This window comes from Xenopus laevis, chromosome 4L (genome assembly GCF_017654675.1).
Source record: "Xenopus laevis strain J_2021 chromosome 4L, Xenopus_laevis_v10.1, whole genome shotgun sequence".
NCBI lineage: Eukaryota > Metazoa > Chordata > Amphibia > Anura > Pipidae > Xenopus > Xenopus laevis.
Window position 1 is genome coordinate 117,671,903 of NC_054377.1, and position 27,952 is coordinate 117,699,854.

The 27,952-nt window shown below is 37.4% G+C and overlaps 1 protein-coding gene across 1 annotated transcript in view; it reads right to left on the reverse strand.

The window, feature by feature from the left end:
- Window positions 1–708: 708 nt before the first annotated feature.
- Window positions 709–27,952, reverse strand: part of LOC108714512 (procollagen galactosyltransferase 2) — a 54,739-nt gene continuing 27,495 nt past the window's right edge. The window contains exons 4-12 of the mRNA XM_018258808.2: window positions 27,809–27,943; window positions 24,006–24,210; window positions 21,051–21,170; window positions 17,736–17,812; window positions 12,855–12,961; window positions 11,935–12,067; window positions 6,975–7,102; window positions 3,673–3,879; window positions 709–1,776 (exon numbers count right to left, since the gene is read on the reverse strand). Of these exons, the coding sequence (XP_018114297.1) occupies window positions 1,503–1,776; window positions 3,673–3,879; window positions 6,975–7,102; window positions 11,935–12,067; window positions 12,855–12,961; window positions 17,736–17,812; window positions 21,051–21,170; window positions 24,006–24,210; window positions 27,809–27,943 (1,386 nt within the window). The 3' untranslated portion in view covers window positions 709–1,502. The remainder of the gene's footprint in view (window positions 1,777–3,672; window positions 3,880–6,974; window positions 7,103–11,934; window positions 12,068–12,854; window positions 12,962–17,735; window positions 17,813–21,050; window positions 21,171–24,005; window positions 24,211–27,808; window positions 27,944–27,952) is intronic.

A 27,952-nucleotide genomic window follows, 5' to 3' on the forward strand; every position in this document is an offset into this window, starting at 1 on the left:
GTGATAATTTAGACACCCTCACATAAAATTGACAGGCAAATCCTCAGTATTATAGACACCTAAATGGGTCCTAATGGGGACCTGTGTTCTTATGTAAGCCCCTGTAGTTCTCACAGTGTACTCTAGATGGCACTGTGCTATAGTATAAAGGTCTAGGAAACCATACTGTCTGGGTCCATTACTTAGCCCTTATCCAGCAGGCAGGAAGGTAAAGCGTAGTGGAACCTAGGAGCTTAGGCCCTAGTAAAGTGGATAGCTATACTCATTAATAGATCACTCTAGGAGTGATAGATATGTTTTAAGATCCCGGGTACTAATTGCCCAGAAGTAGGGACTAAGTGTACAGATGCCAGGGATCTTGTAGGTCTCCAGGGTTCCACGTAGGAAAAAGGCTGAAAACTGGGGTACCTTCTTCATTGCTGCTTAACTACTGCTATAACTATTCCCTTTCCTGTAGGGATCAAGCTGTGTTCTTGGTGCTGTGAGTACAACCTAATCCTTTGTACTATATGTTCTCTATATGCTCCTTTGTGGACTGACCTTGTAAATAAATAAGTTCCTTGGTTAAGCATAAAGAACCTCTGGCACCCAATTCCTGTGCATTGGCACACTGTTACAGTTGCACTACACCCTGCCCCCACACCATTGCGAGGGCTTACTCCCTGAAGGAAAAGGTCTCATCAGTGGCACAAATATATGAAAGTAAGCTTATAATCGAGACGGTGCCACTCATTTTATTATAGCGCTACAATAGGATACACACAAAAATCATATTTTTCATAGGGTGGCACTTTACTCCCTGGTAGCATTATCTGGGAAAAATTCTAACCTATGCATTTGTTTAACAGGCTAATCCTATCCCTAATCCTAACAAAACAAAAGCTTTTAATACAAAATAAATTGTGCTTCGTATAAGCATAAGACAATTTTAAAGGCTCCTTGTATGTTCCATAATATTTTAGAATATATATTTAGAATATATTATATTTCAGAATAGTTCATGATAATTCTCAACATCCTGGTGCATTTAAGAATAAAGAACCTAGAAACTAGTGGCACTGCGTTTAGAATTGCTACCATGCAGTGTTAGGATCCTTTGGTATGGACTTTGTATGTTATCCTATGTTAGGCTGGGTTTGCTCTGGACACTCCAGTATCATAGCATACTCCATTGTGATTGTATACACTTTAGTGAATGGGAAATTAGACTCTCTATAAAACACAGTGAAACTTGTTGGTGCCATTAAAGTAATAGCTAAATTATGTAAGACCTAAAACATAGAGAACCCACTAAGGAATTCCAGCTTTCCACCAGAACCGTTTTTTTTTGTTCATCACACAAGAGACAATTTAACTAAATAAACTTAAAAGTCCTTTGATTTCATTGTGACCTTTTGTCTTTAAATAAAAATATCTTTAATTCCTTACATGAAAAAAAAATTCACAGTAAAAAATACAGCATCTATACAAAAATGATGTGCCCTGCACATGTGTTTAAATAATTATAGTTCATCCCGTGATGAAGTTTGAAGTGTTGGCTGAGGCGGTAAAGCGTCCTTGTTCTGAGCGTCGCTGTGTATCTGACCCTGCTCTCTAGATTTCAAAGAGTACCTTCGATCCCAATCAGTTACTACTGTTTCATTGTCCCAGATGGTGGATGTCTCTGTGTCACTAAAATACCCTGGTTGGCCAGTGTAGTGGGTTGGGTAGATAAGCAGAGGCTCAGCAGAGAAGGCCTTCAAATCTCGAGGTTCGTAAAACTCCAAATATTTCTCTCTAAAAGATGAAAAGAGAAGGTAAAGGCATCCAGTGGTTTCATTATTATAATTATTATTTGCAGGTATTTTCAAAAAACATCAAAAACCAAAACAAGAAGGGGGCCCTACCTGTCCTGCAGGTATATAAGTATTGCCATTGACTCTATTTTATATATTGTAAAGTAAGAATGTTAATATAGAGAAAACATTGCTCTATCAGTTTTATAGATATTACCTCTCCCTAGAGGCCGCAAGGGGCCCATCAAAGAGCACATAAAGCTGTGTTTCATTTGGGGAGAAGTAAAGATATGTTTAAATTCTAAATACAGCAGCCACTTTCATTACTGCATCAACATCCGTTAATGGCCAAATCATCAAAGCAACCCTTATCTGGAAACCCTTTATACAGAAAGCTCCATAGGGTCCATTTGAAGCATATAATTCTTATTTTTTTTAAAAATTACCTTTTCTCTATAATAATTAGACAGCACCTTGATGGAAACTAAACTACGCAATTCCATGCTATTGAGTTTATTCAATGTTTAAATGTTTTCAAGCAGACGTAAAGGGTTGGTTCATCTTTCGGTTAACTTTTTATATGTTATGAAATGTCATATTACTTTGCAGTTGGTCTTCATTATTTCTAGTTTTTTTATTATTTGGCTTGTATCCTAATCTTTCTATCCAGGCCCTCTCCTCTCATATTCTAGTCTCTCATATAAACCAATGCCTGGTTGCTAAGGTAAATAAGAGAATAGCAACCAGATAACTGCTAACATTTTAAACTGGAGAGCTGCTAAACAAAAAGCTAAATAACTGAGAAACCACAAAAAATAAAAACAGAAGACCAACTGCATATTGTTCCAGAATATCAATGTCTATGTCACACTATGGGGCAGATTTACTAAGCTCGAGTGAAGGATTGGAATTAAAAAAACTTCGAATTTCGAAGTGTTTTTTGGGCTACTTCGACCATCGAATGGGCTACTTCGACCTTCGACTACTACTTCGACTTCGAATCGAACGATTCAAACTAAAAATCGTTCGACTATTCGACCATTCGATAGTCGAAGTACTGTCTCTTTAAGAAAAACTTCGACCCCCTACTTCGGCAGCTAAAAGCTACCGAAGTCAATGTTAGCCTATGGGGAAGGTCCCCATAGGCTTGCCTGTGATTTTTTGATCGAAGGATATTCCTTAGATCGTTGTATTAAAATCCTTCGAATCGTTCGATTCGAAGGATTTAATAGTTCGATCGAACGAATAATCCTTCGATCGTTCGATCGCAGGATTTGCGCTAAATCGTTCGACTTCGATATTCGAAGTCGAACAATTTTAGTTCCTAGTCGAATATCGAGGGTTAATTAACCCTCGATATTCGACCCTTCTTACATCTGCCCCTAAAAGTTAATTTAAAGGATAACAACCCCTTTAAGTTATGGTGACCCAAATTACAGAAAAAAAATCCTTATCTGGAAAACCCAGGTCCTAAGAATTCTGCATATTAGATCCTATACCTTTAAAGCTTTTCCAGATGCACAATGCTTTCTTAATACCTTTCCAGTATCAGTAAACCCTGACTGTGAAATTATAAATCGTTACTGCCCCAACTGTAAGGAACCAAATGCTTTTTGAAGTTTGAACCTGCTTTCCTCATATATTATGGAACATCATTTATACCTTTTACCGCTATTGGGACAGGGATTACAGAAGATGATGAAACTATGAGGGGCCTTACAGAGGACCAATTTTAAGAAAGCCATAATGTGATTTTTAGATATTCTTAAATCAATGCACCGTAGTCCCGACCTACTCCCCTGAACTTCGAGGGATAATATCTCAGCCCCTAAATGATGAAGTAACTTAGAGAGGTGAAACATAGCTGCATGGTTTTACCAGGAATTGATGCACTTACACTGGGTGTTTGTTGAACATGACCGGGAGGAACTCATCCACTGGTAACATCTTATTAAAAGGTTCTGCTGCAATTAGCTTCTCTGCTCCTTGCCTGGATATGGCATATCCAAGGGTCCAGTATGAGTAGTCTGCCTCAACCAGATTCATTACATTTGGAATTGCCTTTTCTGGGCGCTCGACTTGCATTCGCTTTCTTCCAATGTAGCTAAAGTATACACAAGAATAGACATCAACTAAATATATTTAAATAGCTTTGTTTAAGTTCCAGAAATATGTGTTTTTTTATTGAAGTGTGTTGGCAACTTTTTCACCATAATCTTTTCCTTCTTTTTGGCCTATATAGGCCAATCCACAAGGGCATTTTAACATGTAGACAACATTTTTGGTCTCACATGTAGAAAAATCCTTAAGGTGGATGATATTACCTTTTGTGGGATGGCTTACTGTCTCTCCTTTTATTATTGAGGAGCAGCAACACAATTTAAGCATGTGTGCCTCTCTTCGGGTGGTCCCCAGAAAATCGTTTTTTCATTTTGCTGAGCAATGTCTGAGGGACAGAGGATGTCCCTAAGAATACGTCCGCTTGTGTAGCTGAACATAGGAGTTTGTCTAAAAAGTGAACCATTATTGGTATCCTGTTGCAGTATGGGCCAATATTTTTTAATGATGGTCTAAATTTTTTTGCTTTGTCTGCCATATCTAAACACAAAGGGAATTCGATCCAAACTGGGCTGTTTATTAGTGGGTCCTTCAAAAGTTCCCTTCTGTTTATTTTGCTCACTTCATTTTGAATTGTTTTTAGTTTAGTTATCTGGTACCCACGCTTAGACAGTTTCGTGTAAGAATATCAGCTGCCTTTTTATAGTGGATATCAGATGATGCAGTACGACGTTCGCGCATGTACTGGCCTTTGGGTATGGTATTTAAAGTGTGCGGATTGTGGTAACTGGAATGGAGTAGTAAGGTATTCCGGTCTGTGGGTTTGGAGTACATCTCCGTTATGATTTTATTGCCACAGACACTGAGTTTAATATCTAAGAAATTCAAAGATGTATCTGACCACTCCCCCGTAAAGTTGATACAGGTATAGGATCCCTTATCCGGAAACCCAATATCCAGAAAGCTCTGAATTACGGAATGGCTGTCTCCCATAGACTCCATTTTATTCAAATAATCCAAATTTTTAAAAATGATTTCCTTTTTCTCTGTAATAATAAAACGGTACACTGTACTTGATCCCAACTAAAATATAATTAATCCTTATTGGAAGCAAAACCAGCCTATTGGGTTTATTTAATGTTTAAATGAATTTCTAGTAGACTTAAGGCATGAAGACCCAAATTACAGAAAGATCCGTTATCCGGAAAACCCCAGGTCCCGAGCATTCTGGATAACCCATACCTGTAGTAGGATGGCACTTATTGGCTAGGGATAGCATGTTATTAAACATTGCTTCCGAGCCTTGACATCTTAAAATATGTGAATTATATGGACCATTTAGAAAAATCTTTTGTTCAAGGTGGTATACAAAAATATTTGCAAATGAAGGGGCAACCAACGCACCCATAGACGAACCTTGGCGTTGCCAATAGTACTTTTCTTCAAACCGAAAATGATTTTTATGCAGTACCATAAATAGGCAGTCAAGGAGGAAATAGAGTAGATGATGTTCAATATTAGTTTCTAATAGTGACTCTTCTATACACTCTATACCTTCATTTTAGGGAATGGAGGTATAGAGACTCTGAATGTCTATGGTGCAAAGACATACATTATTGTCAGGAAGAACGAAATCTTGGAGTTGTCTAAGCAAATCTGTTGTTTCTTTTAGGCATGTTGAAATTTTGTGTACAATGGGTTGGAGATATTGATCCACCAATTTAGATAAAGGTTCCAAAATTGATCCGATCCCTGAAATAATCAGTCGCCCTGGTGGGTTAGTAAAGGGTTTGTGAATTTTTGGGAGTAGATGTAAAATAGTGGTTCCCATTTAATAGACCAGACAGGATCATAAGGGGTTAACTCATAATGTTCTGGCACAGACAATTTCTTATATGCTTCCTCCATGTATTGTGATTTATTCATAACAATTATGGCTCCCCCTTTATCTGCTGGCCTAATTGCAATTTTGGGATTGTGGGTTAAAGTATGTAAAGCCTCCTTTTTTTTTTTTTTGGAGAGGTTATATGTTAATTTGTGGTGACCCCTTATATCCCATATCTTGTGGACCTCCTTTCGTATGGTGTTTCCAAAAGAAGTAATAGCTGCATTATCAATTAGCGGGTTAAAAGTACTGGACTTCTTTAGTTGGATTGAATCTCCACGTTTGCCACTATCTATATCAGGGTAATCCATAACATGCATTTTAAGTTTAAGCCTCCTTACACACTAGAAATTCAATGTCCCATTCATGTACATTATTTTCATAGTATGGTACATATCCCAGACCTTTTCCTTCTTTTTCCATGATATTGTTTTGCTTTAAGCCTGTTCAATAATGCCTCTGTCAATGGAAGCTAACAATTTTAGCCTTAGGGCTCTTACACACAGCAATTTTTGCTGCACTCCCCTGTGTTCTGCTTTCTTCTGTTCAGCCGCAGGAGAGCGCAGAAGTAACTGCACTCAATTATTGTCTGGGGGCTGTACTCACACAGATGCAAGTAAGCACTGAACACAGGTGAAATGCAACATGCTGCATCCCACCTGCATTTGGAGCTTACATGGGTCTGTGTGAGTACAGCCCCCTTGACAATAATTGAGTGTGGTTACTCCTGCGCTCCCCTGCGGCTGAATGGAAAAAAGCATAACGCAGGGGAGCGCAGCCAAAAATTCCTGTGTGTAAGAGCCCTTACAACAGAAACACTGCACTCACTTTTTAAAGGGGTGGTTCACCTTTAAGTTAACTTTTAGTATGTTATAGAATGGCTAACTCTAAGCAACTTTTCAACTAGTCTTCATATTGTATACGATGGGCCCAGGGTTTTTACACCTGGGTCCTTACTATCATTGGGTAGGAGTTTGTACTAATTTTGTAATCCTTGTTAGGCTTACCTTAGTTCTATTATTTTATAATATTTTACTTTTTATAAATATTTTTCTTTTGTTTCATTTATATGCATAACAATATTTAGGATACTAACTATTAATAGAAAAAAAAATTGGTTTCATTTGTAGTGTTCTGGAATGTTAACGCCTTCTATAACTAATATTACATTATTTCAGTTAAAATCTTCACATCTAGATTTTGTAACTAGTTTCCCAAAATGCAGTCTTGGCTATCACCATTATGAACATACTCACATCAAGTCCCACTCCAGTTCAACCTCTTCAATGTCATTCATTAACTTCATTAGCTTGTGTTTAAATAAAGGCTCAAACCGAACATCATCCTCAATGACGAGTGATTTTTCAAGGCCCCTGTCAACCACCTTAAAAAGATGACAGCTAATAAATCAGAATGCAGAGAGTCTAAAAGGGAGCGGCAGTCAGACAGAAGGGGGAAAAATGAAAGGATGATTTAAGGTGAAGCCCTGCAGACATTTATCATTATTTGGCAGCAAATTTTAACAGCTGTGTATTGTCTCAGTCTGTTGTCAGGAAAAAAACATTCTTTATTATGGTCCCTATCAGCCTGGAACAGTGCTGGAAGGAGTCATTTATCAGAATTCAAGGCACAAAACATAATGTTAGTTCTGCTAGTGATTACAGTGCTTGAAATATACTGCAGATGGTAGTCACATATCAGGAAAGCCTTTGGACAGTAAAGACTGGATATGTGTAAAGAGGAAGACAGATAGCACAAAGTATATATATATACATATATATATATATATATATATATATATATATACACATATATATATATATATATATATATATATATATATATATATATATATATATCTAGACTTTGAGAAAGGCTAGTTTTTTTCTGTTTAAATAAAAACCTTTTTTTCTCCATAAATCCTGTGTGTGCTAGCTTCTTTTGAGCCTATATATATATTTATATATATATATATATATATATATATATATATATATACATATATATATATATATATATATATATATATATATATATATATATATATATATATATATATATATATATACACACACACACACACACCACAGAGAGAGAGGAGAGAGACAGAGAGAAAAAAAAGTTGACAGTTTCCTCTACCTAAAATGTGCACACAGCGTTGGCAGCACAAGATGTTTTAGATGGATATGAAAGTTTTTCCCCTTTCATACGATTTTTTTCCATGCTTGGGGCTACTTTTGAAGTACTGTCATGCCTAAACATTCTATACCAAGGGGTCTAAATCCAACTCATGTATATCCAGCGTATTACAACAACCTGCAGCATGTCCATCATATCAAGAGCTGCACTTCAGACCCTCAGAGCAATCCAGGTTGGGTGTGTTTTCTTTCCATTAACATTTTCCATAGGTTTTAGTTCCAGCTTTATAACCCTAGCCATAGCAGTGATATCTCTGCTTTAAGCCATCCGATGAATCTCAGCTAGGGACTGCATTTATGGCCCCCCATCTGTTATTCATGTTATGTTGCTAGTAAAAAAAAAAACATTTGGTCCAGGAAAATACAATACAGTGGGCTTCTTTCATAATAATAATGGTCTCCATCACTTGTAGCACCTTCTGAGCATCACTGCATATTCATCACACCTTCTTCTCAGACAGGCTTTTGCTTTTTTTTTTTAAATTAGAAACATTAAAACCTGAAATGTATATTGCAATATGTGAAATACAGTGCAGTAGAGCATTCTTTTTATGGAAGGGCTATTAACTGTAAACCACTTCAAGGGAATTTTACTTAAAGGACAACTAAATTTACAAAGAAGTAAGGTAAACATTCTGCACATTAGGGGGCACATTTACATAGGGTCGAATATCGAGGGTCAATTAACCCTCGATATTCAACTGTCGAAGTTAAATCCTTCGACTTCGAATATCGAAGTCGAAGGATTTAGTGCTATTCGTTCGATTGAACGAAAAATCATTCCATCGAAAGATTAAATCCTTCGAATCGTTCAATTCGAAGGATTTTAATCCATCAATTGAACGATTTTTCTTCAACCAAAAAATACTTAGAAAGCCTATGGGGACCTTCCCCATAGGCTAACATTGACTTCGGTAGCTTTTAGGTGGCGAACTAGGGGGTCAAAGTTTTTTCTTAAAGAGACAGTACTTCGACTATCGAATGGTCGAATAGTCTAATGATTTCGATTCGAAGTCGAAGGTCAAAGTAGCCATTCGATGGTCTAGGTAGCCAAAAAAAAACATTCGGAATTCTAAGTTTTTTTCCTCTATTCCTACACTCGAGCTAATTAAATGGGCCCCTAGATTTTTCTGTTCTGTACCAACCCAAGGCAACTATGACCCTTCAGCACTTAAAGGAAAACTATACCCCCAAAATGAATACTTAAGCAGCAGATAGTTTATATCAAATTGAATGACATATTAAAGAATCTTACCAAACTGGAATATATATTTACATAAATATTGCCCTTTTACATTTCTTGCCTTGAACCACCATTTCGTGACTCTATCTGTGCTGCCTCAGAGATCACCTGACCAGAAATACTACAACACTAACTGTAACAGGAAGAAGTGTGGAAGCAAAAGTCAGAACTCTGTCTGTTAATTGGCTCATGTGACCTTACATGTGGTTTGTATGTGTGCACAGTGAATCTTACGATCTCAGGGGGCGGCCCTTATTTTTTAAAATGGCAATTTTCTATTTATGATTACTCAATGGCACATATTACTAAAAAAGTATATTATTATGATAATGGTTCATTTACATGAAGCAGAGTTTTACACATGAGCTGTTTTACTCAGTATCTTTTAATAGAGACCTACATTGTTTGGGGGGTATAGTTTTCCTTTAAGCTCTGTGCCTCCAAAGATGCCCCAGTAGCACCCCATCTTCTACGCACTGCACATGCTCTGGGCTACTTTCAGTTACTGAGCTTAAGGACCAGCAATATACAGAATATAAATGCAACAATACATGGTTAAATAATAATTAATTCAGATTTTCAGTGCATAGCAGCTCAGGAACAGCCCAGTAGCACTAATATGTGAATGATTTGCAATGACACGTAAGCTTAGCTTTTCTACAGCTGCCCAAAGCACACTGAGCTTGTGCATGTCATGGACACTCCTAACAAAGTGCACAAATGTGCAAAACTCCAGACCAACTATGAAGGCCTAGAGCATTACTGATATACTGATATTACTGCTGCAATTTTAGGTTATGACAGTAAGTTCAGTATATAAAATATAACATTTCTAGCCGTATTTGTTTTTAGAGTTTACTTCTCAGTTACAGATATATACATTTTCTGTATATACTAGGAAGCCTGTACTTAAGCTGGAGGATAATGGTATGGCGACCAAAGCTGGATTATAACAATTCATCCCATACTGCTGGAAAATGTATCTACCGTGCTATATAACTTGATCAGTAGTGTTATCTATTAACTACTTCATTTATATGTTCTTTGGGTAAACGGTAGAGGCAACTTCAGCATAAGTATATCCCATACAATCATCCTATCCAAATTAGTAGTAGCCTGCTTATATTGAGAATTTATAAACCAGTTAAATGTGTTATAGAAGAATCTATGAAATCAACAATGTTTGTTTGTTTCTTTTGACTGTTCAAAAAAATAAAAAAAGATTGAAACAGAACAGAGGAAACATGTTGAGGTGGGTGCCATATATCTAGTGGTAGCTACATGTTTAGCATCTTGATGGATGCATCTGGCACACAATTTTCACAAGACAATATAAAATCAGTATAAGCACACATGTTAGTACTGTATACTAACCTTCCTTATATTTCTCTACTGGTGCTGATAATCCCAACAGTGTCCAGAGTCACTGTAGGAAAATTTCAACCAACAAAAATACAGGAACATGGCACAACAGAAGTAACTAAAGTGCAAGGTTTATAGCTACATTTATTTCAGAAAAAGACAATGCACAACTTTTTGGGGTAACAACAATTCTCCAAGAATGCACTCAGTCAACACATAGTAGTAGCTAAAATGTCTCAATGTGCTAAATATATTGATAATGGGTTTAGAGCAGGTCTGGACTGGGAATCAAAATAGGCCCTGGTATTTCAGGTACACAGAGGCCCAAACAGCCCCCACTAGCCCAATAAATAGTGTCTGTCTATGGCAACTTACAGCAACCCCTCTGGCATTTGCCAGAACCCACAGATTGCCAGTCCAGGCCTGGTTTAGAGCAGAGGACCTCTTGTATTTCTCTATATTTATTTTGTGGTCACAGCCTCATTGCACCCCGCCTAATGGTTTTAAAAATTAGTGGTGAGCACAACTTTCCCTTGTTTGTTATAGTTATACAGGAGCAGTGACCAGCTCCATGTTGTAGCTCCCACCCTTTCCAGCTATAGTCAGGTGATCCCACTGGTGTCTAATAAAAGGGCAGCCAAGTTTGGGAGTTTTACCTTGAAAAAAGCAAGTAAGTTGCAGGTAAAACTTATTCCCTGTGAAAATGTATAATAAAGCAATAGAATTCTTAATGAATCGGATGAGTTGAGTGTAGGGCTGGCCAGATATGGGATGACTTTGATGTAGCCATGTAGCTTAAATATACAGGTATGGGACCGGTTATCCAGAATACTAGGGACCTGGGGTTTGTCCATAATGGATCTTTTCATAATTTGGATCTTCATACCTTAAGTCTACTAGAAAACCATGTAAACATTAAACCCAATAATCTGGTTTTGCCTCCAATAAGGATTAATTATATCTTAGATCAAGTACAAGGTACTGTTTTATTATTACAGAGAAAAAGAAAATCATTTTTACCAATTTGGATTATGGATGAAATGGAGTCTATGAAATTCTGTAATTCTGAGCTTTCTGGATAATGGGTTTCCGAATAATGGATCCCAAACCCGTATTGCAATATATGAACAAACAATCCCTGTTTTGTTTAAAGGGTAAGGCACTTTTTAGTAGCATAAGGCACAAAATGTCTCAATGTTCTAAATATATTGATAATGGGTTGAGTGCAGAGGACCTCTTGTATTTGTCTGTATCAAATTGTGGGGTAACAACACTTCTTAAAGAAGGCACCCAGTCAACTCAATACATTTCATCTAAAAAACAATGTGGAACTGCACTCCAGCTTAACCAATTCACTCCAACACCATTTCCCAAAGGCATTTCCAAATCAAAGTGACATTGCTGTTAACTTACCTCTTTCCATATATAATAATGGCTAAGGAAGCAACCAATTTCACCCCGTGTCAGGGTTCTACCAGAGTATGGGTCGTGATATCCAGGTATCACCTCTATTTTCAATGCCTTCAGTTGGCTTGTATTCAGTGCTCTGTAAACATAGGGAAAACAAAGGCCATAAGCATTCAAGAGTAATAATGTTGTAGATGATCACATTTTAGAAAAATAATGTTATTTTTTCATAGTCATATAGGGTGAGATTTGTAGTAAAAGTTCATTGCTATCCTATATATTCTTAGAAGTATGGCTGAATGGCAGCAGTTACAGAAATGTCAACTCCCCTGTATTTTAGGCCCCCCTTGGCCAGTCACCCACAGTTAGAGATCAGTTCCACTTCAGAATTGTAACCTGAAGTCCATCGAAAGCAATGGAGCAGGGCCGCAGGGGAGCAGAGTCTGTGCAAATTTGGGGTGTGGCAGGTGTGACCGAGATGGACCCACATCCCTTCAGATCCAGGATGGCATCTCTGCTGTTACAACACTGTTTTCATATATTTATAACTTTATTTTGAGCTAAGGGGGACCTGGATAAATGTTTAGTGTTGGAAACCAGAAAAGCACTTCCTTGCTGCATAATGGGAAGCAATTTGTAGGACACAAGCCTTCATGGGGTTGATGTGGTTTTCCCTGAAACTGCAACTGTAGTCTGATATTGGGCTGCCTATACTTAGAAGTATTATTTCCTAGATCCTAAGCCCATATAGAAATCTCTGTGTAGCACGTTGACAGCACTATGTTCTGCATCAGGATCCAGTCTCTGCCCACAATACAGTAGACAGCTCTCAGGTTTCTCAAACTTCATATTAACTTAAGTTCATTAAATGAGTATTCATGGGTAAAATAGAATAAGTGATGCTAAAGGTCATTTAACCGACTCACTTTCCATCAACAGCATCGAAAATTTTCACTTGGATTTCCTGTTCATATAGGCTTCGAAGCATACGTACTCTGCGATCCTGCCGTCGCTTCAAGTTGATCATAAAAATCTGTTGAGGGAGGTAAAATATCAAGTGCCAAAATGAATATCCAGGAAATTACCCGTCCTGCCATGCAGAGAACTCAAGTTTATGTAATGTGTTCAATACAGTAATTTTAACCACAAGTTGGAGCTGCTTTTACACACAATAGTAGATGCATTTTGGGAGATTTGCAACTGATAAGGCACATGAAATGTTACAAGTTTAGTCCACTCCGTCTAGTCTCATGGGCCAATGCTAAATGCAAGTGTGAAATATGCAAAGGTCCATTAGGCCAGCGTTTTACAACCTTATTCCTCGAAGTTGCCACCAATCATTTTGAGTTCCCTATACTTCGGTAAAATATTCCCCCAGCCTTTTGCTTTTTTTACAGTGTTATAAGTACAGTAAGTACCAAAAACACTATAGGTATAGGAAACTGTTTATTAACACCCACACCTGCCATATATTGCCTAGTACATCTTGACAAAATAAGGCCACTGGGTATCAGTTTGCATTGAAGATTTGCTAGTTGGGTGCTAAGATGTAGGCCTTGCTACAATACTAAAAGAGCAGATTTATAAATTGTTGTGGGACATATGGATAAAATTGCCGGGGAGTTATATGATTTTTGGCAGTAAGATTTCCTGATTTTAAGCAGAATTTCAGAAAATTAACCCTATTATAAACTAGATTTCCAACGCTGTGAAATATGCTAGTGCTATATAAATAAATGTTAATAAATCACCTTTAATGAGCAATAAGCACATATGTTCAGCATGAGCCAAATAAATACAGGTATGGGACCTTTTATCCAGAATGCTCTGCACCTGGGATTTTCTGGATAAGGCATAATAACATCATGTGTACATTAAATAAACCCAAAAGGCTGGTTTTGCTTCCAATGAGGATTAATTATATCTTAGTTTGGATTAAGTACAATGTACTGTTTTATTATTACAGAAAAAGGGGAAATCATTTTTACAAATTTAGATTATTTGGATAAAATGGAGTCTATGGGAAATGGCCTTTCAGTAATCCAGAGCTTTGTGGATAATGGGTTTCCGGATAATGTATCCTATACCTGTACTCCTTTTACAGAAAATTAAATTTTTATTAAAATGGAACATGGTGCAGGTATGGGATCCATTATCCGGAAACCCGTTATCCAGAAATCTCCAAATTAATGACTGGCCCTCTCTCATGACTCCATTTGATCCAAATAACCCAAATTTTTTTTAAATGATTTTATTTTTCTCTATAATAATAAAATAGTACCTTGTACTTGACCCAAACTAAGATATAATTAATCATTATTAGAAACAAAACAAGCCTATTGGGTTTATTTAATGTTTGCATGATATTCCAGTAGACAGGGTATGGAGATCCAAATTACAGAAAGACCCTTATCTGGAAAACCCCAGGTCCAGAACAGTCTGGATAACAGGTCCCATATCTGTATTGCTCTTCCCCTCCATAATGCTGGTCTACCAATAACAATTTTTTTGAAACATTCTTTTTACAATATTTTTTGCTTAAACTAAAAAAAATAGGATGTTTAGATAATAGGATGAAATGTGTATTAGGCTAATATGGAACAATAGCAGTATTGGGAATTTACTGTGCCCCCTGTAGAAGTGCAAGACACTAAGGGGCATATTTCTCAAGGGTCGAATTTCGAATTGAAAAAAACTTCGGAATTCGAATTCAAAAGACCAACTGAAATTATATCGAAGTTTTGTTTTTTGGTCAAATAGGTCGAATTCGAATCGTACGAATCGAAGGAATAGCGCATTCGATCGAATTTGATTCAAAGTTTTTCCCAAAAAAACCTTTGATTTTCCAAAGTCCACCAATTGATTCCAAATAGGTTGTAGGAGGTCCCCCATAAGCTAAAACAGCAAGTTGGCAGGTTTTAGATGGCGACTGGTCAAATTTTTTAATGAGACAATACATGATAAATTTCGATATTCTAATTTTTTTTCAAAATTGAATGGAATTTGGACTATTCCCTAGTCGAAGGGAAGCAAATTAGCAGCTATGAAATGGGTGAAAGAGAGGACACCTACGTGCCTCCTCCCTAATGGCAGGTCGTTTTTATCACATTGTCTTTCTGCTCATAAATGTCACCTTATGTCTTTTGTGGCTCACAATCAGATATTGGTATTCTTGCATTACAGCCCTATGGAGAAATGGCACTCCTTACTTATTTTACCAGCACTCCTTACTTATTTTTAGTAATTTTAAGAAATAACACTAAATTTAATGCTATAAAACCCTACAGTTATAGTATCTTTAAATAAGATTCCTTCCCGTTAAGTGAACTAACGACATATACCCTTATTAAACTGACACCTGCTTTTAAACACTGGATGAGTGTCCCTAGTGGATAGGGGACCTACACAAGACCTAGCCACGACATGTTATATACAGATGGTCACAGTTTTGATCTTTCCATACATAACTCCAAAAATGCCTGAAGCTTTTAACTTTGCACACCTGGGGATAATTAGAGTGAGACTGTAAAGAGCAAGTAATAAATTAGTGCATGGAAATTCTTACTCTGGAATTCCTGGGGGGGAGTTGTTAAATCACTGGCTTCCTATATACTTTGTAATTCTGTTTTCCCTCTGAGGCTGGAAAGCTGCTTTACAACAGGATAGGTGCAATCACTCAGTACCTGCACTAATCCTATGCACAGTCCAATGTTTGCTGTGGGCCTTATGTTGTGCTCTGTGAATGCTGACCAGGACAAGGAAGCATCCCCCCCCCACCAAATGGTGAGCTCAAAATGTGCCCAGCAGCATGTGATTCACTTCAAGAGTCTTTCCATCCCATACCACAGAAGCAGAAGACAGGGAAAGAAGTATTGTCAGCAAAAAAACATGGTGAACTGAACAAGTTTTTTTGCACCCAGCATAAAAACCAGTTAAAATGAGACGATGCAAAGTTTCAACAATACAATTACACTGTAAAGACAATTACTATTGAGCCGTGTGTATTTATCCCTTTTAGTTCTCTGGGTCTAACTCTTAAAACAATTCAGAAGTCAGGTCTCCTCCAGGTCTGTCATCTGCTTTGTAACATTATTTCACTCTGACAATGAAGATTTTCATTCATCCAGGTCATGGTATATCTAATATAGGTAAATCTAAAAACAACTGGACTTGCTGAGTAATCACTGAAGATGTTTCACTACTCACCAGAGCAGCCGGGGCGCTCCGCCAATGAGGCGAGTTGAGGCACTCGCCATAGGCGGCAGCGCCCCCCTGGTTGCCAGGGGCGTCAAAAATGCCGCTCCTTGTAACTAAGAGCCGAATTTCCATTTTTCAACCTGGAAATTCGGCTCTTCTAATGCAAAGAGTGCAATTGCGCTTTTTGCACTATCGATCTGGACCCGTCCGGCGCTGAAGGTGAGAGGCGGGGGCGCGGCAAAAACTAAGGCCGCCTCGGCCGGCAAATTGGGCAGGATCGCCCCTGCCGAGCAGCTTCTTCAGTTCAACTGACTGGTGTGGGAAGTTCTCGGCATATAAACTCTTCCACTAATCCAATCACAACGGCACATTGTAACTCTTCAAAGAGGTGACATCTGAAAATTGATTACTCGGCAAGTACAGTTGTTTTTAGATTTACCTATACTAGATATTATTTCACCCTGCTTTCTGCACGAAGCATGGGATTTTTGATCCGGTGCTCAGTGAAGAGAACAGCATTCCCCATGGTGCAAATGAGCATTAAGAGGCATATGCTTGCACCGATTAGCACTCTAGCAATGGGGAATAAAAAATAACCCCTATTTAATTAATTTTTTTTAATTTTAATATACCAATGACTGGTGCAGAACATAGGACATATAAGGAGGGTCTTTGAAGAGTTGACAGAAGACATTTTGGCCAATATATGGTACCGGAAACTCATTCATTAAAAAGGCAGACACAGACAGCTACCAATATTTCTGTTTTATCTGTATTGAGTACAGAGTCCATCCATTTACACACTGTAGGTAACAGTATCATGCAAATATGCAAAGGAAATATTGAGCATGGTAGGGGAATGCAAATATTGAGTTTGTGTGAGAGGCTTCATTCCCTAACACCCTAGCGAGGTCTTCACGTTTGTATCTATTATGCTTTATACATAGAATCAACATGTGTATGCAGCACCTTACAGAGATTGTCCATCATTTAGAATACTCCATGCTTTACATTTTAATCCCAGGGTTATGCTGTGTTAAATCACAGGTATATAAAATTGTGTGGAATGCCCCAAATCTAGTGGTGTAAAATAATGGCTACATTTCTGGTTTCCATCTGGTATAAAATAAAAATACGCACCATTATATATATGCCCATTAGCTCTTTGAAATTCATTATTTCTGCCAAACACCGAAAAAATAATAAAAGATGTTACTAGTAATTTATAATATTGAATTGACGATTTGAAGGGCCTTTACGGGCAAAAAATATATTCAAGATGCTTATCAGCTTTGGAATGATTCTTTAAAACACAGAGATATTAGAAGCTGTGTGTCTGTATTTGTTAATTTAAGAAGGAGCTTCTCTATGTCGTTTGTTCAATTTTCTTTTTGTTCTATTTTCTTTTTCTTATTTGTTTATTTATTTTTCAATTTCTTTGTCATAGATATTGTGAGAAACATATTTTTCTGTTATGAGAAATGTAAGTTTTTACAGAACAAACAAATAAAAATTATAGTACAAAAAAAAAGAAATTGATTATTTCCATGACAGATGCACAAAATTTGTCAGAAAAATATCCCTTAGACCTTCAGATAAGAAAATCCTACCTCATCAAATCCCATTTTATCTGGATGTTTGGGTGGCACGTGGACATACCGAGATGGTTCCAGAGGGGGGCGATCAACTAAAATACAAGGAAACCACAGATTTAGACTCTGAGATGCAAGTCCAAAGGCTAAAGAGCTCTCTTATTTAAATATAAGAACTGGAACACAAACTTAAAGGAACAGGTTAGTCTAAAGATAAAAAATAAATAAATAGGCTGTGCAAAATAAAAATCTTTTCAATATAGCTAGAAACATTTAATCTGTAAAGGCTGGAGTGACTGAATGTCTAACATAAAAGAACAGAACACTACTTCCTGCTTTTCAGCTCTCTAACTCTGATTTAGTCAGCGACTTTAAAGGGAAACTATACCCCCAAAATGGATACTTAAGCAATGGATAGTTTATATCAAATGAAGTGGCATATTAAAGAATCTTACCACACTGGTCTATATATTTAAGTAAATCTTGCCCTTTTACATCTCTTGCCTTGAACCACCATTTTGTGATGGTCTGTGTGCTGCCTCAGAGATCACCTGACCAGAAATACTACAACTGTAACTGTGACAGGAAGAAGTGAGGTTTGTTTGTGTACACTGTGAATCATACGATCCCAGGGGGCGGCCCTTATTTTTTTAAAATGGCAATTTTCTATTTATGATTACCCTATGGCACATACTACTAGAAAAGTATATTGTTATGAAAATGGTTTATTTACATGAAGCAGAGTTTTACATATGAGCGGTTTTATGCAATATCTTTTTATAGAGACCTACATTGTTTGAGGGGTATTGTTTTCCTTTATGGGGGGCCACGTGGGACAGAACTGTTCAGTGAGTTTGCAATTGATCCTTAGCATACAGCTCAGATTCAAAAGCAAACAGTTAAGGTGGCCATAGACGCACAGATAATATTGTATGGAGCAAAGTTCCGTACGATATTCGGTGTGTGTATGGTGGAAAAAGAACAGACTGATATCGGCAGAAGACTTGGATATTAATCGGGTCGTCGATCGGGCTGGCCAGAAAATTATGATATGGTGTCTTTGAAGGCCCCCAAACATCGGCCATTGTTAGTGCTGAATCGTCAGATACAGGTAGAATTCTACTGTATATCTGACGGTTCAGCTCTACACGTGTGTATTGAAACAAACGATCTTTCTTGGAAAGATCTTTTCCAAGAAAGATCGTAATTGTTACATCAATGGCCACCTTTAAGACCCATGTGGCCCCCCTCAAGTCACTTATTGGCTACTGTCTGGTAACCAATCAGTTGAAACCAAGAGAGCTGCAAAGCAGGAAGTAGTGTTCTGGCTATTATGTTAGAAATCCAGTCACTCCAGCCTTTATACATACAATTTTTGGCTAACTAACTATATTAGAAACATTTTTTATTTTGCACAGCCAATCTATTTACCCAGTTTTTATTTTTACACTGAACAATTGCTTTAAAGACTATGTAGTGCTTTGACATCACAGAGAAATGTTGACCACAAATAGTTGATGCATATTGAACTCATATGGCTACAGAAACATATGTGGGAGTAAAAACTTTTGGAGTGGTATAATAGCCAGGTACAGAATTGCCTAGGAAACAGTTAATGCAATCGGTGGCACACGACTGCTTCTCTCTACTTAAAGAAGATGATCCCCCTTGAATCTAGTCACTTGCAAGAGCAACCATTTTCTTCTGTGCCCCAGGCAACTCCTGCACCTATTGAAGCTGCGTGTATGCAGTGTGCTAAAATGAGTCATGTGCTGTGAATGTGCCTGGGACAGGGAAGAAAATAGTGGCATACCAAAGTAGTAGAAGGTATGCAACTAGAATCACTGGGGGATGCCTAACAACTCACACCCTCGGTGATCCTACCTCTCCTTCCCCTTTAATTTATTAAAATGCTAGCATGTTTCAATTAACGTAAGAATTGAAGAGTTGGAACCCATTAAATTATATAGGTTGAAATGGGTAGCAGTGGTTTGCCAAGGGATGTTACAAAAGGTTTGCAGGGCTGCACGCTGCTGTGTATTTCATGCTATTTAACTTGAGTAAATCTCAAGCATCATTTATAAACACAGTGCAAATTGCATTTGTGAGTCACAAATCACCATGGGTTTTTCTCACAATAAGGAACGACTGTGACTCACAGCCATACTGTATGTACAGTAATTAGAGTGTGTTTAATGAATGACAGGCAAATTGTTGCAAACGCTTTCAGAATTGGGGTGGCATTACTTCTGGTGCGTCAGTGCAAAGTGCTTTGACAAAAATTGGTGGATCCAGTTTGATTGGAACAAGTCAGTAGAGATCATTAATGCAACCAACTAGTGGAACTACTGCACTGCCCAAGCTGGTAGTAATTCCAGGTTTCCCTTGCATTAATGAGTGCACTTGCAGTTAATTCATCAAAGCAAGCTAAGTGGCCACACTGGATTGCCAGAGGTTGTTAGGAGCACGTATCAGCCCAAGCACCTTTGTGAATGATGTCGATGTTCGATAAATTTTGTTTCCGCTTTAAGGCTTTAAATCTTAAGAAAACATCAGAGTTTAGCACATTCACTAAGTATTTTAATTGAAGAATATTTACCCTCTTCATATTCTTTTTATAGCATGTTCTTGCTATAAAAAGTCCCTGCATATACCCTATACTGTATATATATGATTGCCATGGTTGGCCTATATGCTCTACATGCATGTGTATTGTGTTTGTTATGTCCTGGGAGAGAGGATGATTAGCTACTACCAACACAGCAGAACAAAGTACTATATTTAAATAGTAAAAGTTGGGTTAATAATCTCAAGATGAATTCATGCAACAGGGCCATGACTGCAAATTTGACATATAGGCAAACTAATTTAACATTTACTGCTTAGAAACTGATTTTTACATTGGTTTTTGGAAGGGCTAATACACTGTTTCAAAGTTATTGTAGCAAAGTCTAACAGCAATGTACCCCCAAAAGCTTATCCACTGTGGCAGTAGATGGTTGCAGTCGAATGATAACCAAGTCAATATCCATATGGAAAACAATAGAGCAGAATTCTCCAAAATGCCTATGAATAAGCCCCATCATTGCAACATTTATACTGACATGAACAGCACTTATCATTAATTATTTTCATTTATGGGGAAGGCATGAGAAATCAACATTTTTTTGTTGATGGTTGGGCTTAAGCAGCTAGTTAAAGTGCCATCTACAATGGTGAGCTTTAGACCTTGGGCATTAATATCAACCATTTAGGAGGATAATTACTTTGCCAGTTGACAAAACACAGGACTTGTGCTTGATATTGTGGAATGATAGGATAAGAGCTACTTACTCATTGCTTCTGTCTGCACATGAACAAAATTATCTATGTCATCCTGCAGGGTTTGATGAGGTTTCATTGGAACAGCAAGATACCCATAGTGCTCTCTGTTACAGATATACATTTGAATTCCTGAAAGAGATGAAACAGAAGAGTAACAGTCTTGTAACAGAAAGGTATTCAATTAATTAGCTGTCTCTTCAGGATAGTACAATGGCCTCTTTCTTCCTGCTGATAACCTATCATGGCAAGATGGTTATATAATAAAGTGCTATGCAGCAGGTGTCTATGAAGATTCTCATATATCAAGGTCATGATATACAGTATCTAGTACAATTCAGTTGAAGGCAACTGGACAGTTAGGGGTTTATTTACTAAACTCCGAATGCAAAAATACCGAAAAAATTTAGATTTTTTTTTTTTTTTATAAAATCTGACTTTTAAAAAATCAATAATTTTTTGGAATTTATTAAATTCCAAGGATGGAAAAGTCAGAATCAGAAAATCCAGCATCTCAGAGCTGTCGAAGGGTTTCATATAAGACAATGGGAGAAGTCCCAATGATTTTTTGACGTGCACTGGGTTTCGCACAATACCCCGCAGTTTTCGGGCAAAAACCATAAGAAATCTGAGTTTTCGGGTGAAAAATCCAAAAAAATCAGAGTAGCCGGGTGAAATTTTTTCCCGCAAAGCAAATTTTGGGAAAACGTAATAATACATAAGTGTAACAAACCCGAGTGAATTTGATTGGAGTTTGCAGCAGAAAATGTTGAGATAAAATAGGACTTTGATAAATAAACCCCTCAGAGTTTTTCTTGAAAAGTTTCACAACTCATCCAAGTGATTGGATGTCTGTGACTGGACTTCCCTCAAGGATTTAAATGCTAGGGAATTCCCTACCACTTCAATTGAACCGAGGATGCCTCTCGGATGAGTGGTGAAACGTTTTCAAGAAAAACTAAAACGTGAACTTTTTCTCACTCTAATAAAAAAAAAAATTAGACCAAACTCGCGGCAAAATCATGCATCAATTTGAATCGTGCAACTTTTTAAAATTGAGGCTCCGAAAACTCGACTTTATTGAATTGTCGCTGCAACAACTCAACTCATATCATACGAAAACCAGCGCAGATCACAATATCAAGAAACATCTTCAGGGACATCTGCCATTGACATTTACATAACCTCGACAGGTTTTAGCTGGAGTATTTTCGGATTCTGATTTGTAACAGCTTTGGAGTATTATAAATCTCTAAAAATTGGAGTCTTTTTTCTTCTAGAAATTGGAGTTTTTAGAAACTAGACCAGAAAAAAAAATTTGAGGTTTAATAAATAGTCCCCTAAATGTCCAGTTGCCTTTGATTTACTTCTACTAGATACTGTATGCAGCAGCCTGACCAAGGAATGAAGCCTGACATTGAGCAAGAATACAGCACATTTCTAACTGATTTATTCATTTCACTAATTTCATCAATATAATGCTCAGTTCTCATTTAGGAATAAATCATATCATTAACTTAGACCAACTGGAATTTTGATATGCATTTTAAAAGCTGTGAGCTTTTCCACTTATGCTAAATTGCTTTACTTTTACTTGCCCTTTAACTCCATTACTGATCATTTTAAATCAAGCAATATAGGACCAGGCTATGCAAGACATATTCACAATTTCAAAATGTGAAGTAATAGAATTTACAATAAAAATGTATTATAGCATTTTATAAAAGCCTCCACTACACAAAAGACATGTTATGACTGCAGACAAAGACTGAATCAGTTGCTATGCAGGTTTGGCAGTCAACAATAAAATTCTTGGCCTATAGTATTAAATCATTTAATACATATCACTGGAAGCACTCGGTTAAACTTAAAGGACAGCCTGGAATTAAATCTTTGCAGAACTCCCATCCTTATCATAGTGCTGCTGTAACAGCCCTATAATAATAGATACACCATATGGCCCAAATTATCTGGATTCTGGACACCTGCTTGTTCAACAAATGACTCCAAATCTAACAGTACAGGTTTGGGATCCGTTATCTGGAAACCAGTTACCAGAAAGCTCCAAATTATGAAACGGTCATCTCTCACATGGGTATCTTTATCAAAGATATTTATAAAAGAGTGAAGTTAGAGATCACCGCAGTCCTTTAGAGTGAAATTCCGCCACTCTCCATTCACTTCTATAAGATTTTGAAAGGCGTATTTATCAAAGGGTGAACTTTCACTTTCATCCTTTGATAAATGCTTTTTTAAAAATCTCATAGAAATGAATGGAGAGTGGCGGAATTTCACTCTAAAGGACTGCGGTGATCTCTTACTTCACTCTTTGATAAATATCTTGGATAATTTGGAGCTTTCTGGATAACTGGTTTCCAGATAACGGAACCCAAACCTGTACTGTTAGATTTGGAGTCATTTTTTGGACTCCATTTTATCCAAATAAACTAAGTTTTTACAAATTATTTCCTTTTTCTCTGTAATACCTTGTACTTGATACTAAGATATAATTAATCCTTATTGGAAGCAAAACCATCCTATTGGGTTTATTTAAGGTTTACATGATTTTCTAGTAAAAGTAAGGTATGAAGTTTCCAAATTTTGGAAAGATCCCTTATCAGCAAAACCGCGGGTCCTGAGCCTCCTTTATAACAGACCCCATACCTGTATTAACGTGAAAATGGCCCTTTCTTTGAAGCTATAACAGCCAATATAATCAGCAAATAGCTCTGGTATGTCTACTGCAAGTAAAATAATTCAAAAGAAAACATCTGTTTTTTATGCAATGGTGCACATGTGTCCCATGAAATCCCTTCTAAACTCTTAATTTTAATCGATTTGTGATCCTGGCTTCAATTTTGTCCCTGGGTTAGGCCCCAGTGCATAAACCTCAGTATCACTGGTTATTGTCTCGCCATCAGCCACAGTTAGAAATCTTTAGGTTCAGTAGAAGATATGCATACATGCCTGTTTGTCTGCTAGAGAATGCAAAGACAATAATGTCATCAAATGCCCAGGTGTAGTCTTCATGAGGAGGATAAAATTGTAGGTTTTTGGATGCCTCTTTCCTGAGGTCAATGAGCATAGTCGAATGAACCATTGGAACAGGGAAACAGCCCAATCTCTTCCACTCTCTTATGAGAACATAGTCTGGAGTTCTTTTATAATAACCCTGAAATAAGAAACAGTTTTAGTCATATACAGTTCTTCAAAATGATGCGATTCTTTGAAGAGTATTAAAAAAGAAACATAGAAGAAAAATCCAAACAGTACAGTCCATGGCCAGTGGCCTACCCGGACAAGATCTCCTTGTTGCTGCAAAATTTCTCAAATAGATGAACTAGTAATTAACTGAAATATACTCTGTTGTAATATACAGTAGTTCAACCTTGGTATCGATATTAGAACACTAATGTACGTACGAAACAGTACAGTTGTTGAAAGTTGGTACAGGATTCATTATCGGATTACTTGGCACCTGGGGGTTTCCAAAAATGTTTTTTCCTATATTTGAGATCAAGGGACATTGTATTTATGAAGCTTTGGGTTTTGGGCAATCAAAATGCAAAAACTGCAACTGAGTTCCTGGCTTGTTGCTCAATTTATTTATTTTTTTCAAAAACAGCATGTTTCTGCTTGTGGGGAAAAAACACATTTTAGAGAAAGTGAAAGCTTTAAATGTAGAACCTACAGTAGTTTATGGGGCAAATTCACTAAGATGCGAAGTTGCGCCAGGCGCAACTTCGCCGCACTTCGCCAGGCGTAGTTTCGCCAGCGCTCCGCAAATTCACTAAAATCCGAAGTTGCGCACAGGGGTAGCGCAAGGTTGCGAAGTTGCGCTAGCGTTGATTCGCTATATAAAGCGAAGTTACGCTAGCGAAGGCTAATTTGCATACGGCGCGAAATTCAAATTTCAATGGAGGAACACGTATCTGCACTACAAATGCCTAGAAAACCTTCAAATCAGCAAATAAAAATTTTATTTTGCCCTACACATGTGCCCACTGTCTAGGTAAGTTGCCATGAGTCAGGAAATGTAGGGGGGAGGAAGGGGAGCCCCAAAAAATTTTCGATCTTTTTCAGCCTATCAGCCATCATGTAGAAAACACGCCAGCGTTTTTTTGGGACTTAGAAAAAAAATTGACTTTTTTTTAAACAATCCCTATCTACTCTATTGCGCTTCGCCAGGTCTGAGGTGGCGAAGGAAGTCTAGCGTAAAAGGTAGCGTTCAGTACACTGCGCAAGTTAGTGAATTTGCGTAATTTCGTCGCTAGCAAAGATTCGCCTGGCGTAAGGTTGCGAAGTAACACTAGCGAAACTACGCCAGCGTTCGTTAGTGAATTTGCGCAGTAGCGAAAATGCCAAACGCTAGCGAATTAACACTAGCGTTCGGCGCTTCGCGCCTTAGTGAATTTGCCCCATATGTTGAATGACATGGGACACAAAGGGTTAAAAACCAGGCCATGTTGTGGGTTCCTGAATAATAATTATTTGCCTTCTTCTTCCAGCTTTCAGATAGGGGTCACTGACTCCATCTAAAAACAAATGCTCTGTAAAGCTACAAATCTATTTTTATTGCTACCTGTTATTACCCATCTTTATATTTATATCCAGGCCCTCTTCAATTTATATTCCAGTCACTTATTCAAATCAATGCATGGTTGCTAGGGCAATTTGGGCCCCAGCTACCAGATTGCTGAAACTGCAAACTAGAGAGCTGAATAAAAAGCTAAATAACTCAAAAGCCATAAATAATACACTCTCTACATCATATTAAAAGTGTATTTAAAGGTGTACAACCCCTTTAATGTTGTCAGTAAAAAGCAACCTACAGCAATCCAGAGACTTAAGAATGCTTGAGTGTCACACTCTTAAGGAGACACCACTAAGAAACACATGATACATTTTATCATGGCAGGAAAACCTGTGGGTCATGTTCAATTACTGTAAGTACAATAGCCAAGGAGCCATGAAACCAAGTTTTAATTTACTACTACATTAAAATTCTAAAACTTTGGGTTTTGTTGGGGAAATCTGTGGATGATTCAACTATAGGTAGAGTTCATATGAAAATGTAATGTGATAAAGAAGGTTCTGGCGCAGTTTTGTAAGACTCTATAGGTGACCTATTTATCTTTATACTCTACCTCTCTCCAGCCTGTAAGTTAACATTTGCTTCCAAGCGTCACTGACTCTAGCAACCAGAAAACTATTCAGAACCTCCACTATTCATGTGTCTGTCCTTCACACCCTGCTTGGCTGCTAGTGTGAATCGAGAAAACCCACAGTTTACATTTCTGAATGAAGATTTGAAAAAAAAAAAAAACCCTGCTAAATAGCAAAAGCAAAGTATGAAAATAAACTCCAGTTGCAAAATGTATAAGAATAAGATTAAACGTTAACAAAATGCAGCTTTAAAAAAAAAAAAGGCTAAATTAAAACCGTTGGGTTATGAATGGAAACACAGCACAGAGTGTGACTAATATCTTATGCTTCTTGGAATATTGATTTACTTTTTTTAAGTGTTGAATATATTTTTAGCAGCCCAATAACTGCAGCTCACTATCCCCGGCCACATTTGGAATTCTATAAACTCCTCTGCGGGCAACATGGGAACTTGCTTCTGCAAAGCTTGTAACACTAATGACAAAACAGCATTAGGCAGGCACCAATCCAGAACGTCCAACACCCTATTATTAAGTGTCCCTGCGCGACACGAAACGCGTCAGGCATTATCCTTTTAGATGTAATGTAAAATAAAGTATTTTTTATACTCAATTTTTGGCTCTTGGTTTCTACTTCTGTTGGATGTTCTGGATTGGTGCCTGCCTAATGCTGTTTTGTCATGAGTTACTCCCCTATGCTGAAGGTCTGGGGCATGAGCACCCGGACCCAACTGGAACTGGCACTGATTATTCTGCAAAGGGAGTTTTAACCATATGCATTTATGTGGCAGATGTCATAATTGCTGCTTTGGGTTGTATATTTTAATATATAAAGTTTATAACCTCTAAAGGTGGTCATACACATAAGGATAGGGTTAGGAAGTCATCATATGGAAAGATCCCATTGCTGTTATCACAAAGTTGGCTGTGTACAAACAGATATCATATGAATCGGGGGAAACAACTATTTTCTAATAATAAAAGTTAAAAGATACTGCAAACAACTAAGCAGTTCCATATAAAATGCTTTTATAAAGTCCATAGGACTGAAAACCCTAAGTTGATGCCTAATATTTTATCCTATCCTAAAATATACAATAGAGTATACATAATCTCTTTTAAAACACATTAAGTAATAATTTAGTGCCCGCCAAAATTATGCCCCAAAAAGAATTAAAACCCGAGATGAATATTAATTAATTCTGATGGGCAAATACATGCTCCTACCTTGAATTTGCGGCGAATTTCCATGTTTTGCCACCGGCGAATAAGTTTGCGAATCTCCCGCAAAAATTCACCGGTGAAAATTCGCCTGCGTCAAAAGATTTTGCCTATTGACTTTAACGCCAGCGCCAAAACTGAGCCGATCGACGCGTGTCCAAAATTGATGCGGGCGTCAATTTTTGACTTTCACACGTTTTTCCAGAATTTTTCACTGTTTTGCAAATTTTGCTGGAAATTTTTCAGCGAAACGGGAGAAATTCGCCCATCACTAATTATTATTTATTCATACGTGTGGCATTCATAAGAAAAAGCTCCTGGAGGATAACCAATTTCATGCTGTAAAATAAAAAAAAAAAACTGAACATATCTAATAGCACTTGCCTGAGGTGTGATTCCACACCAATAATTAGAGTAGAGTGTCCGTGATTCAAGCATTGGGGCAACAATAGTCTTGTTTTCGCTCAGCATCAGATTTAAAGTCTGGGGATTGGTTAGAAAGTTGTCTGCATCTATATACTGGAAACA